This window comes from Ictalurus punctatus, chromosome 19 (assembly GCF_001660625.3).
Source record: "Ictalurus punctatus breed USDA103 chromosome 19, Coco_2.0, whole genome shotgun sequence".
NCBI classification, from domain to species: Eukaryota; Metazoa; Chordata; class Actinopteri; order Siluriformes; family Ictaluridae; genus Ictalurus; species Ictalurus punctatus.
In genome coordinates, this window is record NC_030434.2 from 27322801 (window position 1) to 27343705 (window position 20905).

At 41.4% G+C, this 20905-nt stretch overlaps 1 protein-coding gene across 1 annotated transcript; it reads right to left on the bottom strand.

Moving 5' to 3' along the window:
• Window positions 1-3488: 3488 nt before the first annotated feature.
• Window positions 3489-10034, bottom strand: LOC124626104 (antigen WC1.1-like). The gene is made up of 12 exons (XM_053688145.1): window positions 9995-10034; window positions 8998-9312; window positions 8571-8885; window positions 8166-8486; window positions 6856-7170; window positions 6379-6684; window positions 6115-6180; window positions 5354-5659; window positions 5090-5137; window positions 4846-4983; window positions 4615-4713; window positions 3489-3583 (listed from the first exon to the last, which is right to left on the bottom strand). Exons 1-12 carry the CDS (start codon window positions 10032-10034, stop codon window positions 3489-3491), a joined length of 2364 nt encoding a protein of 787 aa, XP_053544120.1.
• Between the last annotated feature and the right edge of the window lie 10871 nt (window positions 10035-20905).

Here is a 20905-nt window from a genome sequence, read left to right on the forward strand (position 1 = left end):
ACCTTCTCGCGGGCGTGTCGGGATTCTCGAGACGTGGGCGTGGGTCTCCCGTGCCGTCACCCGCCGGTGCGTGCGGTCTCACCACCCGGCGGTCTCGTCCACGCTCGCACCTTCGGAGAGAGAGAGAGAGAGATATTGATTGATTGATTAGCGGTCGGAGTGAGTCAATGTTACCGTCGTGCTAAATGTTGGCGTGCTTATACGCCGCTGAAGCGCACGCACGGAGCCTGTCTCTTCGCCGTCGTTTTCCCTCCTCCCTTACGTCCGGAAGCGCGTCCTTTTATCTTCCTCCATCGTCGCCTGAGTGGTGGAATTTTCCCGACGGACTCCCCAATCGCCGGCCGGTGTAGCGTCAACGGTCCCGCCCCACCCTTCCGGCTGATGGTGTGTTTGGCCCGAGGCTGTCCGCCCGTCGCGACAATATATATATATATATATATATATATATATATATATATATATATATATATATATATATACACAAAATATATATATATATATATATATATATATATATATATATATATATATATATATATATATATATATATATATATATAAACTCAATATATAAAGCCACAAATAATAATAAACACAGTGTTAATAGTGTTTAGCTGAGTGTGTATAAGTCATTTGTAAGTGGATTTGGATAAAAGCATCTGCTAAATAAATAAATGTAAATGTAGTTTTTACTGCCTGAGATGTTCTATAAGGACATTGACCACAGATTCATCACTACAAGAGCCACTCACTCAACTCAAACACAGATCACCACATTATACTAAAAATAATCAAAGCACTTTTATTTCACTGAATGTATAAAAATAGATGATTGTTACACAATATGAAAAAGAGCAAACAAAACTGTGTATAATGTAAAATATTTACTTCTTCTCATTGTGGAAAGATAAAAAGTCACAGTTGCTTGTATATTGTTTATTAAGATGTAACTGGCCATCATTCATTTAAAAAGTGAGAATATTGAATTAAACCTGAGATTATAAACAAAATCCTGAGAATAAGGAAACAAACCTGAGAATTTAACATCAAAATATATATTTATGATACTTACATATACTATATCTGGCTTTCAACACAGCCAGCTACCTAATAAACATCACAACAAAAAATGCAGTATAGCAAGCTATCTAATTATCATGTCATAGTATGAATATTTCATAAAGGAATTCTCTAATCCATTTCAATTATATGTTTTATAGTTAAAAGCACAGCATTGAACATAAAGATAAATGTGTTTTAAAATGAATAAACAAGTATTGATTTAAGGAATAAAAATCTTTTTGTTCTTTTGGCAAGTGGCTTATAGTTACTAACACATTTCTAAAAACACTGAATAACAGGTTGATAAATGTAAAACATTCAGATGAATATTATAGCAGTTCAGATGAAAGAATAGGTGAGATAAATGAGGTGTGGTGTGTCAGTGATATTTAAGCCGACTTATAGCATTAAAAGTGTTGTAAAAGAAAAGCTGGAGACACTGCATTAAGTCATATGAAAGGTGATGTAACTCTCCTACTCTATTTGCTAATAACTAGGGGGAAATGAACACAGCTCAGAAAACAGGACATTTTTGGAAGTATAATAAAATCATTTTTTGTGTTTATAAAAGTTGAAATGTAATTTCCTGAGAAAAGGCCTTTGGTGGCGTGTCTCAGTCACATGGTCCCTGTCTTTCTGAGATTTCTCCTCCACGTCATCATATTCTGTAAAATAAATACATTTACCTCTTTAATATATCCTTTGTATTGTATTAATTGTTATGTAAAACCTTAAAAATACAGAAAATGATGCACTATGTAGGAATGTCTTTAATATTCTAGCAATAAAAAAGTGAAAAAAGGACATTTATCAATTCAGCTTTCTTTATATTAACACAGGCCATGTGTATAAGATGTGGAGGTAAATGAGACATAAATATAGGTCTTATCTAAACTGTTTAATAAATATGGCTGCACTTGTTAAATGACAGAATGGAGATTACAGAACAGAAAGCTGATATTTATATTATATCTCATATATAATAGAGTCACGCTTTAACTTTGCTGCCTTTGCACTCGCGTACATTACCGGAATAAACATCTCACTCACTTTCTGTCTCTCCTACATCCTGTTCCTCAGTGATGACATCATCATAATCTTCTGGACTGTCTAGTGAAGAAATAAATGAAAAAGTAATAAAGCACTGTGTGTGTTGCTGTTATAGTAAAATACTGAGTTACAGGGTGGTGTGATGAAGCTGAGTTACTGCTACCACCCTAACGTTGATCATTTAACTATAACAGCATGTCCCCAAGTGTTTTATTCCTCTTACACCATGGGAATTTCACAACAATTGCAGTTCTTCATTTAGTAAAGAATTAGATGTTGTAGTTTTTATCCATTTATAGTTACAGATAATGTTGTAGAGCTTTGGAAAAACAAGTTCCTTTTCTCACTTATGTCATAGCCGCTATAAACAGTGGTTCCTCACCAGCTTTTCTTTTTTTGTCTGTTTCCAGAAAGAAACTGACCTGTGATGATGTTTGTGCTCGTTTCAGTGGGAACTGCATCGTCGTAGTTCTCGGACACGTCCTCTGTCAGAATGTAGAGATGAAAGCTGTTAAATCCACATGAATGTCATTAATGATCATTTGGATGCTTGTGGATGCAATACTGTCACATTATTATCATACCTGTCAGTATAACTGACTTCTGATCAGCTGTAACGGCGTCATCATAATTCTCAGCTTCATCCTCTACACCAAAACACAGATATTTAAAGATATTTAAAGTTTACTGAAGAGGCAGTTTGTACACTGTGTATTTGATGACACAATGCAAAATGACATGGTATACGTGTAAAAAATGTCACTACACACAAACCAATAAACAAACTTATTTGCAGTCTGTGTGTTTCATTTATACTGCTTTCTAAAACTAATCCCAAAACAGAACCACACCATCCACGTTATCAGGGATCGGTCCAGCAGTGACGGCATCATCGTAGTCCTCTGGTGGGTCAACTCTTCCTGTATCACCTAAATGAAATAAAAGCAGAGGCTCTGTACAAACAGCTCCGTCACATTCTGACCTCATGGTTTAATGTGAAGTCAGTAAATTTATGTCATCAGTTAACAACTGCACCCACTTATGAAGTCACTGGTGTCGATGACATCATCATAATACTCAGCCTTTTCTCCAGTCCCAGACTTTACTGTAAAAAGAACAATTGGTTTGTTTTGGGTTTTTAAACACATTTATACTCAATAAAATCCTCCTCCAAAGAAGCTTTGATCAATTTGATAAGAGGGATTTCAGAAGCTTAAAGTAAGATAAGGTTGATTGTGAGATGTCACGTGTCAGCATTAAAACACTGGAGTTCCTGTAATTCTTCTATACAATACATCATAATCACGTCTCAGAAAGGACACATTTAGTCATTTCTGATTTTTAATTGCAATTCTAATATCTTTCAGTTAATGGAGTTAGACAAACTCACACTCTGGCCTTTTTTTACCTGAGAGAAGCTCATCATCCACATGCTCATACCCAGAATGCTGTTCTTCAGAGAGGAGACTTCCTGTTAGAGGAGAGCAGCACAGTCATGACACGTGTTCAGAAAAGCAGATCACCAACACACACACACACACACACACACACACACACACACACATGCTCCCATTGAGGAACACACAGATTCAATATTAAATGTCTATCAGGACATCCAGTAACCACCATATGACTTATGGGGACTTAGTTTTCCTAATATTCATCCAGTAAAAACATATTCAGACACATGCATACCAGACACAGACACACACACACACACACACACACACACACACACACACACAGACACACATAGAGACCTGCACTAAATCAGAAGCTTTAATAGATGTTTATCAGCAGATTTTTTTCTTTACACCACATGTACTCTAACTGCACATTTCCTCTCACACACATTTAGCTTATTTATATTGATTTTGTCATAAATCACACAAACACGCATGCATACACACACAGACACACACAAGCAATTCATTTATATCCACTCAGCATGTGTTAATACTGGACATAATTAATAGAGATGCAGAAAACAGAAAAATACATAATTTTACAGTAAAACATGGACTGTGTCAAGATTATCAAGGATCTAAATAGCAGCTCCTTCACCAGATTGACAGCTGCCAATGATAGCAGACACTGAACAATATTTTGCTAGCTGTTTAGCTCTCCTTTTAGCCACCCGTAACAGCTGTAAGCACCTGATGACCAGTCTGTGGACATGTCCTAGAATGCTGTATATGAAGACCAAAAGTCTACAATTGTAGCCGAGCTCTGAGATGTCATTCAGGAGTGGCTTTTACTTAATAACTGTAAACACTTCCTCAAGGCTATATCCCTCACACAAACACTCACATGCACTCGCTTACCCTCTCTCACACTCTCACACACACTCACACACATCAGTCTACAGAAAAATACATGCTCACACACATGCGCACACACACACATATCGAGTGATTTGATGATTTGCATGCAGTGAATTTCAGCTACAAGTTTAAATGGAATACAATAAGTGTGATGTACAACAGTCCACATATCACTCACCTCTTTGAGTGGAGCTCGTCCTTCTTCTAGTGATGTATCTGTGGTTGATCTCCTCATAGACTGCCTCAGGCTGATTCTTACGCCTCCTCTTAGAGACAACTGGGAGTGGATAATAATAATAATAATAATAATAATAATAATAATAATAATAATAACTTTTAATGAAATTCTCACAGGACAATTTTAACAGCAGGATAAAATGTAATTAGTATTTACAGGTATGTCTCGTACCTCTCCTGAGCACTCTGTTCTGGTAAAACAGGACCAGCAGAAGCACTAAGGCCAGGAAGAGCAGCGTTCCCAACACAAAGAGAACCAGTGGAGGGGTGGGTGGAGCTTTAGGTGCTGGAGGATTTGGAGGAGCTCTTACTGAAGTTAAAAACACAGAAGAGGATCTTGATACGACACTGTGATCATAAATATTTACAAAAATGATGAACAGTAACAAATATTGTATTGTAACAAATATACATACCTGATGTGGTGGTGGTGGTGGTGGTGGTGGGTGTAGTAGTGGACACGTCTGTATTTACAGAATATAAAAACACTTTCTATTATATAATAAAATATACTCTCACTAAATAAGGGTTATGACCTGCTGATCAGTGTATTACAGTTTAGGGTCTGAGCTTTCAAACTAATATCTAAGATTATAAATAAAAGTTATCAGGTCTTAACACTGGGAGAAAAGTGTAATGAGTGGAGACAGGAAGCTGAAAAGTTAGCACACCCCTCTGACCTGCACAGGTGACTCCAGCAGGAGAGCAGTCAGTGTGGTTCTTCAGGGAATGATGACAGTCCCACAGGTGAATCTCATCCCCTCGACACTTCACTCTGTTCAGCCAGATAGTCCCTTCACCAGGACCAGAACTAACATTCCTATCAGCACTCAGCGCCGACCCACAGCCCAGCTGTCTGCACACCACCTGAGCGTTCCTGATGTTCCACTGATCATCACAAACGGAGCCCCACGTAGCGTTATGATACACCTCCAACCTCCCAGAGCAGCTTCCCTCTCCTCCACTCAGCCTGAGAGACCAGTGCTCTACATCACACACATCACACATGAGGAAACACACCAACGCTGAATAACAGCTCCAGTCACACAGCTCACTACAACACAATGATAATATAACCTTATATTATACTCAACATGCTCTAGTTTACCCAAAATTATTTTGTTTATTCTGAAAAAGAATCAACTAATTACAAACATCCTGAAATTCAGCTGCTTATTAAATGTTATAAATAAATACATTTTCTGCAGAATAAAATAATTTGAAGCAGTAAGATCAGCTTTGGGTTCTGTTTACTGATTTGATCTCTGCTGGTTTAAGTTTCATGAAATGTGAGGAAGATTGATGCCCTCAGGATGGTTATATGAGGAAATACATTAAAGTCCTCAGAAAATGGTTTTATAAACAGATGAGGAAATATCTTCTGTCACTAACAAATGCAAATGTAGAACAATACTAACAGCTTTTCCTTATATATCCTTACTTGAGCAGTGTTTCTGAGAGGGAAATGAAGAGCACTTTTCTTGTGTACGTAGAGACTTTCCATCATCTGCAGTAATAAAATACATGCATTAATGAAAAGTCTCACATGCAGCTTTATCTCTCAGAGCAGACTTTTCTCAGACTTCTAACATCAATTTCTGCCAAATACACTTTATATTTCAGCAACATTAGTTATACACTATTCACAATCAAACACTGCAGTTTATGGCAACGTACAGAAGCAGAAAAGTCTGACTCCACCCACCTGTGCAGGTAATACGAGCCACCTCATCACCATTATCACATCTGTTCTGTCTCCAGGGTGAAGATGGACACTGCCACAGATTAGAGTCGTGTTTCCTACACTTCAGATAATCCAGCCAGTTAGGAGCAGATTTTACTCGTGCTTCAGTGTTTGACAGACTGCCACGTCTTCCACAGTTCAGCTCTCGACACACCATGTTTACTGTCTCCTCATCCATCTGATTGTGACACACATTACCCCAGGTTCCATTGTAGAACACTTCCAGATTCCCCTCACAGCCCTCCGTGAGTCGGATCTCTTTAAACTCTGGTGGAAGAACAACGACTCATACTGAGTATATATTTGTAATCATTACTTCTGTTGTGGCCGTTATTATTTAAAATATGGATAAAGATTTCTCACTCAAAGTTAATGGCCATCTGCTGCTTTTATGAACAGTAACTTCATAAACATTATTGTAGATAAATGACGCTGTACCTGAGCACACGACTCCTACGTCCTCCTGGTGTCCACATTCACCCTCTTCACACAGCTGAAATCTGCAGTTCCACAGGGACGTCTCGTTCCCCTCACACTCCACCTCATTCAGCCATATGGACCCAGTTCCAGGACCAAACCAGGCTGGTATGTGTGTACTGAGGGCCACTCCACACTGCAGCTGTCTGCACACCACCTGCGCATCCTCAATATCCCACGAGTCATCACACACTGTCCCCCACGAGCCGCTGTGGAAAACCTCCAGCCTTCCTGCACAGTCTCCCCCAGAACCAACCAGCCTGATGGAGCTGGGGACTGGGATTCACACACACACACACACACACACACACACACACACACACACACACACACACACACACACACAGTTACACACACACACACATTTTGTGGTTCAAAAGTATGAATCAACTGCTTTATCTCATCAGTTATGATAAACTCAGTGTCAAAAGAATCTTTTTGATTAATGTCAGTAAACGTAACTAATAATAACATACCTAATAATGCAGAACTCAATAAGGACCACACTAACTGTGCGGTCCTGAAGTGTTCGAAAGTACACAAAAAAATCTTAAAATAATTATGAAATGTGCTTCACATGCTGTGGCAGATGAAGGAGTACAGTAACAGGAGTCTTCAGCAGGAGTGTGATTTAAGTAGATTGTGAGTGTGATTGAAGCAGTCCAACTAATAGCAGTTCAAATGTCTGCATGAACATACTCAGGAACAAGGAGGACCATCCTGCCCATGTCCAAACTGCCACCATCCCCAGCAGCAAGATGGAAGAGACTTCCGGCACCCATAGCTGCTAGGAATTTGGGAGCCACACCTGCCTTTCTTGCAAAGGTTCTATATATTTTTTGTCATAGATTGTTACAGGTTCAAATAGCCGTTCATGAAATTATGGCTGTTTGTTTTATACAGAAGTTACAGATATTACATGCTAAGCTAATGGACACAACTTCATCATGTTCAACACGACAGACCATGCGGTTATACTCTGATGTTGTGCTGTCACATCACCCCAAAAGTTACTGTATTTGTATAACATCAGGTTCTGGAGTATGTTATTACACGTGTTAATAGATGTGTTAAACCACATCTATTGTCGACATTGTCATGTTTGGTGCAGGTTTGGTTTGTGATCTATCACCTTTGTGGAAACAATTTTGGTAAGACCCACATACAGTATTGTTATGAGGATCAGGTGTCCACGCATATTTTTGCCATTTAATGTATTTAAGGACTGATTTTGTACATGTCTGCTCATTGGTAGGTGTTGTGCTGCTTACCTGAGCAGGTGATGTACAGCTGTTCCCCGGAGCTGCAGTTGACAGGTTGTGCACTGCTGCAGTTCCCCAGATGAGCTTCACTCCCAGAGCAGCTGAAACCCGTTACACACATGTGTTTGTGTTCAGTGGTGGATGGAGAGGAGCGGTAGTTCAGCACGGAGCCACAGCCCAGCTGTCTGCAAAGCACAGACGCCTCAGACAGACTCCACGAGTCCAGGAGAACTGTCCTCCAGTTCTGCCTAAAATAAATCTCCACCTCCCCCTGACACTCGCTCCCTCCAGACAACCGCACTCGCCCCTCATGAAACGCCACGGATGATCCTGAAGCAGAAGAACATCATTTAAATATTCTAATGAACACTGACTTTATTCACTAACGTGGTGTAGGTGATGTTAATATCTCACCATTACAGATGACTCCAGCATCGTGTTTATGAGGGCATGCAGCTCGACTCCATGATGAGATGTTACATTGTGATAGGTGTGTCTCCTTCCCCTGACAATCAAACACATCAGCCCAGATGTGGCCACTCCCCTGCCCAAACCAGTTGACCTCCACCACAGCCACAGCACTCCCACAACCCAGCTGTGCACAGAGAACATCTGCAGCTCTCATATCCCAGCCTACAGCACAAACTGTGCCCCAGTCACTGAGGTACTGGAGCTCCACTCGACCAGAACAGGAGTCCGGTCCGTTCACCAGCCGCGCCCCTGTGTGACCTGAACAAACAGCCGAGAGCTCAGTGAAAGAGGAAAATTAATAGACAGCTTAAAGTTTGATTGACAGGTATGTGTTCTGTATTTAAACAGAAGTTAAATCATGATACTTCACCAGAACATATTAATCCCACATCGTTGTAATGGGAGCAGTTTGAGTGTTTGAGTGGAGATGATGTTGGACAGAAGTAAATCTCAGATTCATTTCCTCTACACTGAAGCTCCTCTGTCCACACCTGACCCTCCCCTCGGCCAAAAGCAGTTGATCCCAGCAACTCCACAGGAATCCCACAGCCCAGCTCTCGACACACAACCTCTGCATCCTGCTGGTCAAAGTCAGCATCACACACTGTGGACCAGGAATCTCCATGAAGCACCTCCACTCTCCCAGAGCACCGGTGAGGACCATCAGTGAGTCTCAAATTCTGACCTGTGTTTAATTTAATTGTGTAAATATTGTGCAGATTTTCAATAAGACAGAGTACCCTTACAAACAAAACCTACAAGAATCCTGCAGGATTTTCATTTCTCTGCATGATGTTTGCTGCTCTCCTGCAGGAAAGATGAAATCTTGCAGGACACATTGACAAACTGTGCAGGAAATGTCTCTAGGTTATAGAACGGAGCCTTCAGTACAACAGAAACATGCAGGAATGTCCAACACACTTGCTGCACAAGGGAAAAATCCTGCAGGACTACTGCACACCTCTTAAAGAAATAAAATAAAGTTCCCAAGTACTTAATCTCTCCTGCAGGACAACTTCTTATTTCCTGTAAATGAAACAAAAATCTGCAGGTTACGTAGTGGATAAAATGAATTAAAAATGGTAGATCTGCTTTGAGTGGGAAAAACACGCTGCTTAAACCCTCTTTCTGAAGTCTTTTAGTAGATATGTAGGCATGCTCATTTTAGGCAGTGTTGGGGAGAAGCTAACTAAAAGTACTGATGCTACTAACCTAACTACATTTTTCAGTAGTGTGACAGTGGCTCTGCTACTTTATAAATAGTTTCTCTTCTCCTGTGACGAGTTACTTTTTCAAACCAGTAGCGATGTAGCGTCACCGATCGCTACGTATTTTGTCCAGTTATAACGGTCCTCTTCATTGCATACCTGCGGTGCCCGCTTGCTTCACAGGAATTAAGAGCCTCATTAACTCACACGGACAGGAAGTGACCGTCTGATGGACACGTAAAGCGACCAACCACAGTTAGTTACGTGATGTATGGGGCGGGTAAATGATAACACCGTAATAAATGAACCCTGGAGTTTATTCTCTGATACAGAGAATATTACTGCTGCTTTGTTGTTAAAAGTCAACACAACACAATGTTTACATTTACTTACAAATAAAATAAAATAAAATCATTCAACAAGTTTATCAGTGCGTGCCGAGGGATTTATTTTATGTTCTGAATGCAACACTCTGATTTTTATCATAATATAATTATTAGTGCTGTCAGAATTACAGAGGAAATGTTTGAGATTAATCTGAAATATTTAACACGATAAAAAAATTAACACAATTAACGCAGCTGCGTTTTGTTTACTTCCTGTGGTGACTGACCTATGACTTATTAAATACGCGTCATTACATTGTGTTTAATTTCTTTTTGCACAATTACACACAGTTTTTCATAAGCTGATTCACAATCATGACAAACTAAACATGTTACCCATTTAAGTAGCTTCAGTGTAGTGAGCTACTTTCTGTTAGTAACTTGTAGTGTAGTAACTACTTCTTTAAAAGAGCAGCTTGACTGTAGCTTAACTACTTCAAACTACGAGTAGCTTGTAGCTTGAAAAACTACAGTTTTAAAGTAACTTCCCCAACACTGATTTTAGGATAATAAGACATGTTTTAGTCATGAACGACTCAGTGTTTTAACGAATCAGTTGAGTAAATGATTCGATGAGTCATTCACAATGCACAAAAAAGACTTTTTCACACGTACTGGTGTAACGATGTCGTTTACAGAAACGGTTATTAAATGAATCTTTTTGGAGAAAAGATTCTATTCACTGAGATGACGTCACTCTTTGGCAGCGTAATCGCACAAGTATTCGAATTCACAAATTCAACTGTCACCAACCGCTGTGTGTCTGTAGAGGTATAGTCCAACTTTTATTCAATCATTTCTTTAATCGTTATGGTGTACTGAACTACTGTTCTGTTATGTGTTTGTAACACAGCAGTTAGTGTAACGTTAGCTCGCTTACTAGCAAACACGGCTAATTTTATTATTTACAGTCTTTAATCTTTTCTCTTCTGTTTTTAGGTGTGAATTGAACTCCGGCTTGGAAACTTTACAGAATGCATCAGTCATCATGTGACATAATTTCAGTGAATGAAATAATTTCTGTGTGAAAATGCTTTTGTTGTGAAGTTATTTCCCCAGTATGTTTCCTGCAGGATACAAACACTCGCCATGTCCTGCAGAATTTCAGATTGATCCTGCACAATAGTCCTGCAGGAAGTGTGTGTTTTAAACAGACCTGCAGGACATCATTCCTGAAGGATAGAATATTAGATGCATATTCCTGCATATTTTCCTTCATAGAATTCCTGCAGGTATTTCTACAGGAAAATGAGCTGAAAATGTGGGATATCTGCAGAATATTCCTGCAGGATTCTTCTAGGGGTTTGTGTAAGGGTCTCAAGAAATCATTCCAATGTCATTCCAAAATGATTCAAATTTAAATAAAATCAGAATTTTACTAAAGATAGTTTACTTAATTACTTCCTTACTTCATTCATAATTTCATTCAAATTCAGTTCAATCATAATAATTATTTAATTAATTTTAATATATTTTCTAAATACAGAAGTTTACCTGAGCAGGTGACTCCAGCATCGTTACCATGATTACAGAAACGTTCCCCCCTTCCACGTGATCCACAGTCATTCAGTGTCGACTCTGATCCTCTACACTCCACATTAACCATCCAGATTGGTCCTGATCCTGGTCCAAAATGACCAAATATTGGTGCATTTAGAGGCTCCCCACAGCGCAGCTCTCTACACACCACTGCAGCACCGACCTTATCCCAGCCACCACCACACACTGTTCCCCACTGTCCTTCCTGAAGAACCTCCACTCTCCCAGCACAGCGACTTCCACCATTCACCAACCTCACACTGTCTGAGAGAGAGAGAGAAGTTTCTATAGTTTTTATTTTTTATTTTATTTTATGGTTTATGAGGACTCAAACACATACACACACATACGCACACACACACTCTCTCTCTCTCTCTGTCGCACACACTTTCTCTCAAACATACACACACTCTCTCTCAACACATACAATCACAAACATTCGCTGTCTCCCCCCACACACACAAACACTCTCTCTTTACATTTACATTACATTTATTCACTTACCAGATGCTTTTATCCAAAGCAACTTACAAATGAGAAAAATACAAGCAAAGCGATATATCAAGCAGAGAACAATACAAGTAGTGCTACCATACAAGATCCGTTAATCGAGTTCCAGAAGAAGCAAAGTGCACAGAGTAGAGGTGTAAGTGCAATTTTATTTATTTATTTATTTTTATGAGTTGCTTAAATGTTCACGGAAGAGGTGGGTCTTTAGCTGTTTTTTGAAGATGGTGAGAGATTCTGTGGTCCGGATTGAGAATGGAAGTTCATTCCACCACTGAGGAACGGTTAGCGTGAAGGTTCTGGAAAGAGAAAGAGTTATTGCGCCACGCTGAGTGGGACGCTGAGTCGGGGTTCCAGGGAGCTCTTTCTCTCTCTGTCTCTCTCACTACATGTATAAAAGGCACAATATACAGAATAATTGAAAAAAGAAGGATAAAATTAGTAAAAGTGCAGAATAAAAGAGAATAGAGAATGTTTGGTGTTTAATTCTGTGGAAGAATTGTTTTTGATCAGCTCTTGGTATTGCAGGGCTTTGGAATGATATGATTGGGGCTCACTGAGTTTTAGCTGTTTCCACAAATTGAATGGCTGTTTCTGTACTTTTATAATTAGTGGATATTTGCCTAATTCTATGCTGCATGCGTTGTTTGTTTTGTGTCGATGTATTTGGGCACTTGTTGTGGATAAAAATGTCATGAAATAAACATGAGGGAGACCTAGTATCCAGTAAAGGGGAGAAGAAGAAAAGACGGGCACCAAGACACACAGAAGCGGTGTTAGGCGGATATTGACTGATATTGACGAATTGGATTCACACTTTAAAGATCTTAGATCTTTAAGAATAATACACTATGGTTTATTAGTCAAAAAGAAGTATAAGAGCTGAGGGGTGCTAACACACACACACACACACACACTCTCTCGTACAGTCAAGGTCGGGCATATAGACATAACACACACACACACTCTCTCTCTCTCTCTCTCTCTCTCTCTCTCTCTCTCCCCCTCTCTCTCTCACACATAGTACTATAACTTTATAAGAATAATAAAAAGGAATATTAAGATATTATAAGGGTAATATCTTATAATAATAAAAAAAAATACTCTTTATAAAATACCGAATAGTAGGATATGTAGGACAGTAGAAGGGTAATATAATGATATTATGAAGTAGGAAGTACAGTAAACCGTTTTGCAAGCAGTATAACTATATATAAAATAGAGATATAGAGCAAATATAAAAATAAATTATAAACTAGAAATACAGAGAAATATAACTTACTCATAATTCAGATGGTGAAATTCTAAATTGTTTTGTCTCTCCACTTTTGAAGCTAATAGTAAATTGAAAAGCCCTTTTTTAGAACATAATAGTAATGTAGATGAGCTCTTTTTTTAACCTTATTGGTATTGATATCATAGTCTTTCTGAAATATATTGGTTATCTACTGAGTAAATACAGTATAAATACTGGAGCTTAAGCTCAGGGTGGGAGATCACTTCTGAGAATTCTCATCGGTGTGGATCTCGGGTGGTGGAACGGCACCAATAAATCTGGACCCTTGCTTCTTCTCACTCACGGCTGGTGTCTTTTTTCTATCTCCAACTGGGTTCAGAGGTAGATGTGAGTATTTGCTTCTATGATGAATTTTAAGTGTTTTTGTGTAATAGGCTAAATTTGAGCCAGCACACTCCCCCATAGTGTTATGCTGAACGCAATGTCTCGTTCACTTCTACATGCGCAACCGAGATGTTTTTTAGTTTAAAAAATGTCCTTTAGGGGGCGTGTGCTTATAATTAACAATCTGGTAGCATCATCCCTCTGGTATAGGCTTGCATGTATAGATCCTTCAATACATGTACTGTCTAAAATACAATCGATTTTAGTAATTTTTTTGGGGACAGTCCATGCTTGGTTCCACAGAGTGTTTCTTCCCAAGGATGAAGAGGGATATGGACTTGCAGAGCAGGACAGCAGCCTTTCACTTATAGTTTGTGCAGAGGTTACATAATGGACCTGTGAATTCAAATTGGAAAGCTGTAGCATGTGCTATTTTACGGACATCTTAGAGGATGGATTTGCATAAGCCTCTTTTCTGGATGGATCCAAAGACAATGGACCTCAGTAAACTCCCTGTCTTTTACCGCAATATTTTTAAAGTATCAGGACTTTAATAGTGTGTAGAGCGCAAAACACAAAACACAACTGCAGGAGCCAATCATCAATGGTTTCACTTTGGATGTGTCACAAAAACGTGTGGGTTATGCATGTAACCCTATTCCCTGAGAAGGGAACAAGATGTTGAGTTTAGCATAACACTATGGGAGCACCCTCGCGCGTGACCGGTATCTGAAGCTTGTGTAAAATCATGCCTACTTATAGGCCTGCCATGATCAGTTGACGTGGCAATTAAGCGCACCGTGTCATATATATATATATATATATATATATATATATATATATATATATATATATATAAATATATATATATATATATATATATATATATATATGTGGCACCTGTGAACTGTGCCTTCAGCCTCTATTATCTGAAGCAAAGATGCAATTCACAGGCCTGCCCTGGTATTCCCTTCTCAGGGAACAAGGGTTACAAGCATAACCCAGACGATCCCTTTCAAAGGGAACTCCACGTTGCGTTTAGCATAACACTATGGGAACGAGAATACCCACTCCATCATACAGAGGGTATGGCCTGTTCAAAAAGACCCAATCCTGAGGGTCACTGCAAAACACTCAAGCCCGGGGCGGAATGAATCTCCAGGCTGTAATATTTAATTAATGTGTGTGGCATAGACCACCCTGCAGCAGCATACCCATCCTGTAAGTATACCCGTTTGGACAAAGCCTTCGAAGGAGGTGACCGCCCTAGTGGAATGAGCCCTTATGCCCAGACCATGCGCCTAATAAGCGATAGAAATTGCTTCCACTATCCAATTAGAGATGCTCTGCTTTGACACAGCATCACGTCTACCGTTGCCACCAAAGCAGACCAGCAGCTGTTCCGATTTAGGCCACTGGCCGGAGCGGTGGACGTAAGTACAGAGAGCCCTTACTAAACACAGCAAGTGCAATCTCTCTTGTTGTGAGGAACGGAGGAGGGAAGAAAGCCTGCAACACCACAGGCTGGGCAGCCGATGTAGGCACTTTAGGAATATAATCCGGCCTAGGATACAGGAAAGCCTTGGCTAATCCAGGGGCAAAGTCAAGGCAGGAAGGGGCAACAGAGAGAGCTTGTAGATCTCCTACTCGCTTGAGAGATGTCAGGGCCAGGAGAAGAGGTACCTTTAGAGGTAGAAGCTTATCAGAGGCTGACTTTAAGGGCTCAAATGGGGCCCCTGACAGACCTTCCAGGACCACAGAAATGTCCATGAAGGTATGCACGGCCTGCAGCCGCCTGACACCACGCATAAACCTCAAAGTTAGAGGATGTTGCCCCACAGAGGCTCCATCAACAGGGGTGTGGCTGGCTGAAATGGCAGCCACATAAACCCTGATTGTAGAAGGACTGTACAACCCTGCTGAGAAACGTTCTTGTAAGAACTCCAGGACTGTAGCTATTGCACTGTTCACTGGGTCTAGCTGACGTTCCTCACACCACAAGACAAAAAGCCACCACGTGAGCACATACAATTTCCTTGTGGATGGTGCTGTAGCTTTAAACATGTTCTCTACAACCTCAATTGTGAGACCAGAATATATGAACTGGTGTCCCTCAGGGGCCAGAAGCACAGCTTCCATAGTTCCGGCTGAGGGTGATAAATCAGCCCTCCGGCTTGAGACATTAGATCCCTGTGGTTGGGAATCTCCCAAGGAGTGCCATCTAGCAGGGAAATTATCTCAGAGAACCATATTCGAGCTGGCCAATAAGGTGCTACTAGCAGCAGACGTAGACAGTCTTGGTGAACTCTTGCTAGAATTTGTGGGAGCAGAGCGATCAGGGAAAAACATATAGACGCGATCTTGCCCACATGTGCCCCATGGCATCCAGCCCCAATGGTGCGGGAGGAGTGAGGGTGAACCCCAGCATGTAGTGTGTAGTCTCCTTGGAGGCGAACACATCCACTTCCGCTTGTCTGAACCTCTGCCATATTGACTCCACCAGGCCTCAGCCCCTGCCTTGACAGAGTCTGCCACCACATTCCGGTTGCCCGGAATGTACATTGCACTCACTGACAAAATCTTTCCCTCTGCCAAGAGAACCATTAGTTGCGCCTGCCTGAACAGGGGGTGTGAATGTAACCCTCCCTGGTGGTTGATATATGAGACCACTGCTGTGTTGTCTGTCACAAGTAACACATGGTGACCTCTTAATTTAGGAAGAAAGAACTTCAGTGCTAGGAATACAGCCCGCATCTCTAAGGGATTTATATGCCACTCCAGATCAGGGCCGCTCCAAAGACTGTGATCTGGACAGCCATCTAAGACCGCACCCTAGCCCATGAGGGCGGTGTCTGTCATTACCGTCTTGCGATAAGGAGACGCACCTAGAGTGTGACCCGAGGCTAGAAACTGGGGACACCTCCAAATAATCAGAGCACGTAAGCATCGCTGCATGACACGGATTACTCTCAGAGGTTTCATCCTCGGATTAACCCCCAACTTTTCAGCCATGACTGAAACGGTCTCATGTGCAATAAGCCCAATGGTATGACATTGACTTCTGCTGCCATAAGGCACAACAGTCTCTTGTAGAGCTTTATCATGCTCAATGATGATACGATCGATCCTATGCGTGTTGAGGATAGAAAGGCCTTCATTGTAGTAGAATCCCATATAACCACTAGAAAAGTTGTCCTCTGCACTGGAGAAAGCATACTTTTTTGGAGATTCAACCTGAGCCCCAAGCTCCTCATGTGGGCGAGAACACCATCTCGATGTTGAAGTGCCAGTTTCCTGGATCGTGCTAGAATTAATCAGTTATCCAGGTAGTTTAGTACACGGATGCCCTGGAGTCGCCCCATGAAATTTTGTGAAGGTTCTAGGGGATAAAGCTAGTCCAAAGGGAAGAACCCGATATTGCTATGCATTGTCTCCAAACGCAAACCCCAGGAACTTCCAGTGACTAAATGATATTCCTATGTGGAAATATGTGTCTTTTAGATCTTTCGTCACAAACCAGTCCTTGCACTGAATCTGTGGCACGATAAGTTTGAGCGTCAGCATCTTGAACCTGTTTGTCTGAAGAGTACGGTTTAGATGACACAGTTCTAAAATTGGCCGCATACTCCCATCTTTTTTGTGCCTGACTCGCACTAGCGCTGGCCCGGCCTCCACTCATGGATGCCCGGGTGAACTCAACATGACAGGGAAGGAACTGACTGAACGCCGCCGTTTGCTGTTTTGCCTCGCGAAACCATTCGGCAATGACATTAACCACACCGCCAAACAGGCCGGAAGGTTTAACAGGGGCGTCCAGCAAGGAGAACTTATCTTTGTCCCCCATCCTTGAGAGGTTGAGCCATAGGTGCCTCTCCGCCACAACCAAGCTACCCATTGAATGGCCGATATGAGAGGCCGTTTGCTCGGTAACCCAGAGAGACAAATCTGTGGCGCGGCACAGCTCTGCCACTGCCACAGGCCCAATTCCCTCCACAGTATCGAGCTCACTCAGCAGGTCTGCTTGGTGGGCCTGAAACACTGCCATTGTATGCAGTGACCCACAAGCAAGACCTGCTGCCACATAGGCCTTGCCCACCAACACCGAGGTGGCCTTACATGGAATGGAAGGCAAAGTCAGCCTCACAAGCGCCTCCTCCACCTTCTGCATCGCTAAATAGCCGTGCTGCTCACTCCCCATGACGGGTGAGTTATAAGACATCACAGGGTTATAAACACAGCTAGTGTATGGTTTTTATTAGAAGCATGATATCTCATCATGAACTTCTGGAAAAAAAGGGAAGTTTTCTGTAGTGTGAGGGAGATTTATTTTCACTGGAAACCACTGCTGTGTTGTCTGTCACAACTAACACATGGTGAACTCTTAATTGAGGAAGAAAGAACTTCAGTGCTAGGAATACGGCCCGCATCTCTAGGCGATTTATATGCCACTCCAGATGAGGGCCACTCCAAAGACCGTGAGCTGGACAGCCATCTAAGACTGCACCCCAGCTCACAAGGGAGACACCTCCAAATATTCAGAGCATGTAGGAATTGCCGCGTGACATTGAAGCGTGATGTCTAATTATGCACTTCTGGAAAAAAGGGGAGTTTTCTGCAGTGTGAGGGAGATTTATTTTCACTGGAGAGGAAGCGCTCATCCAGCCTCTACGAGCCACTTCCTCTTCCTTAGGCCAGTCTATATTCAGCTTTTCAACTGCCTTAGTAATCCCCTCAAGCAGCTCTTTATATGCTTGAGAGCTGCTCTCGGATTTTGGTGCAATGGCACCCCCAACCAACTCCTTGGAGTCAGCAAGGGTGTTTCTCGTTTCTGGCTCCTCTTCCAGATCCATACAAGATCCCTATAACCTGAGCCGGCTGGCTGCCTCAGCAGTGGCTGGCCCAGATCCAGGAGGCTCTGAAACCCATCTCCCTTCAGATGAGAAGAGATCGAGTCAAAAAGCGGAGATGCCTAATCATAAAATGCTCACAATACTCACAGTCAGACCCCTCAAGGGCTGCTGTGGAATGCCCCCCCTAAACATTTCATACAGAACGCGTGTCCATCTCCCACATGAAGAAACAAGAGCAAGGCGTAACACACTTTCTGAATTCTCTCTTGCTCATTCTTTCTTTCTCTTTTCTTTTTTTTAAAAAAGGGATAGAAAAGTTCAGAGATTTTGAGAAAATATAGAGGAGAAATGAAGAGTCTTTTTGCTTTGTTACACAAACGACCGACATGCAGTCTTGCTGAAGATATTAAGGCTGATGGCGTGGTTTACAGGTACCATATTTATATCACGCGACGCGCTTAATTGCCACATCACCTGATCATGGCAGGCCTATAAATAGGCATGATTTTACACAAACTTCAGATGCCGGTCCTGTGCACGAGGACGCTCCCATAGTGTTATGCTAAACGCAATGTGGAGTTCCCTTTGAAAGGGAAAAGCCTTTTCCTGTGCTTCCAGAGGGTTTTTGCAGGGGTGGAGTCATCACTCTGGGAGATCTACTGAGCCTAGCAGGACCGGAGCTTGGGAACGCTGTGGTAGTTGCTGAGCATAATAAACATGAGGTCAGCCCATATAGTCTCTCAGTTCCTTGTGGAATGGAGGTCTCTGTTCACTGAAGGGGTGTTGAGAATTTTGGACGAGTATTCCAAAGGTCTAAGTGGTCCAAATGACCAGGATCCATTTCCATGTCTTAGTGTGTCATCAAATGTACGTGAGTGTTCAGGTGGTTTTTTTTTTTGTTTTTTGTTTTTTAGTCTGAAGAATTACATTTTGTGGGTCCCAAGTTAGCCTCTGGGAAGGCTCTATATAAACTTTGTGTGGTGTCCTTGAATAAAACATTTCTGGATAAAAGAGTGGACACACCTTGTCGTGCAGTTCTGCAAATAAGGGAACAAGTAAAACTGCTTTTTACAAGTCACCATTAACAGAAACGCGTGTGGATTTGCAAATGTGATGTGAGTCATGTATGTCCTTTCTGTGCCTATTAAACTATACACTATGTTTATGCAGTGTGAGAGACTGAAGCCTTTTTTTCTGTTTTACGGAGATTGCTTGGCTATTTTAATGAGAGTTTTTCAATGAAAACTTTTATTTTTGGTTTTAAATATTCTCAGAAGTAAAGGTTTAAGTGTCAGCTGATGAATTTTATCATTGGACAGGCTAAAATGGCTATATATGTTAGCAGGAGGAATACAGTTGAGTCAAATTTGGGGCACAGTATTTTATTGTTTTTTGTGATTCAGGTAAATTTTAAGTTCTACAAGGAGATGAAGGATCTTATATCTTTTGAGAATATATGGTGTCTGCCATGACTCAGTTTCCCAGGAGGAACTGCAGACTACAAACATGGCTGCTGAGAACTACGCTTCCCACACACGCATGCGCTTGCCCTCCCCGGAGTTCTAATCGCACACACCTGCATCCAATCATACACACACTCTCTCACCACAGCACTTAAGAGACTTTGGATGTAAACAGACTTTGCGGAGTAAATGTTCAGTAGACTTGCTCTCTGCCATTATCCAAAATAGGTGGTAAATGGCACACTTATATAGCACTTTTATCCAAAGTGCTTTACACTGTGTCTCATTCATTCACACACCAATGGTAGCAGGAGCTGCCATGCAAGGCACTAGCTTACCAGCGGGAGCAACTTGGGGTACAGTGTCTTGCCCAAGGACACTTTGACATGTGGAGTCACCCAGGCTGGGAATCAAACCACCAACCATACGATTAGTGGACAACCTGCTCTACCACCTGAGCCACAGCTGCTCAAATTTTTTTCAATGAAAGCCATGGATGGTCCAACCTCTTAACTTGGAGCATAAAAGTGTACAAGAAAAACAAATGTACAGTTTTAAAAAACAGTAATGGTCATGATATAAGTGATCCTGTAGAAATGCGCAGACTGGCAGTGGACTTTTACTCCCAGTTATATTCTGCTGAGAGCACAGGTGTTCAGAGCCAAGATGAGGTCAAGGTGGTCTTAGTGTTCCTGTTAAGGTGC

Bases quoted from the DNA above. Each gene is read 5' to 3' on its own strand.
- LOC124626104 (XM_053688145.1), bottom strand. From the start codon at position 10,034: ATGAGGCTCTTAATTCCTGTGAAGCAAGCGGGCACCGCAG. The intron at 4,984-5,089 runs GTATGTATATTT...TTTTAACTTCAG, and splicing joins CACCACCACCACCACATCAG to TAAGAGCTCCTCCAAATCCT. The intron at 4,714-4,845 runs GTACGAGACATA...ATCCACTCCCAG, and splicing joins GAACAGAGTGCTCAGGAGAG to TTGTCTCTAAGAGGAGGCGT.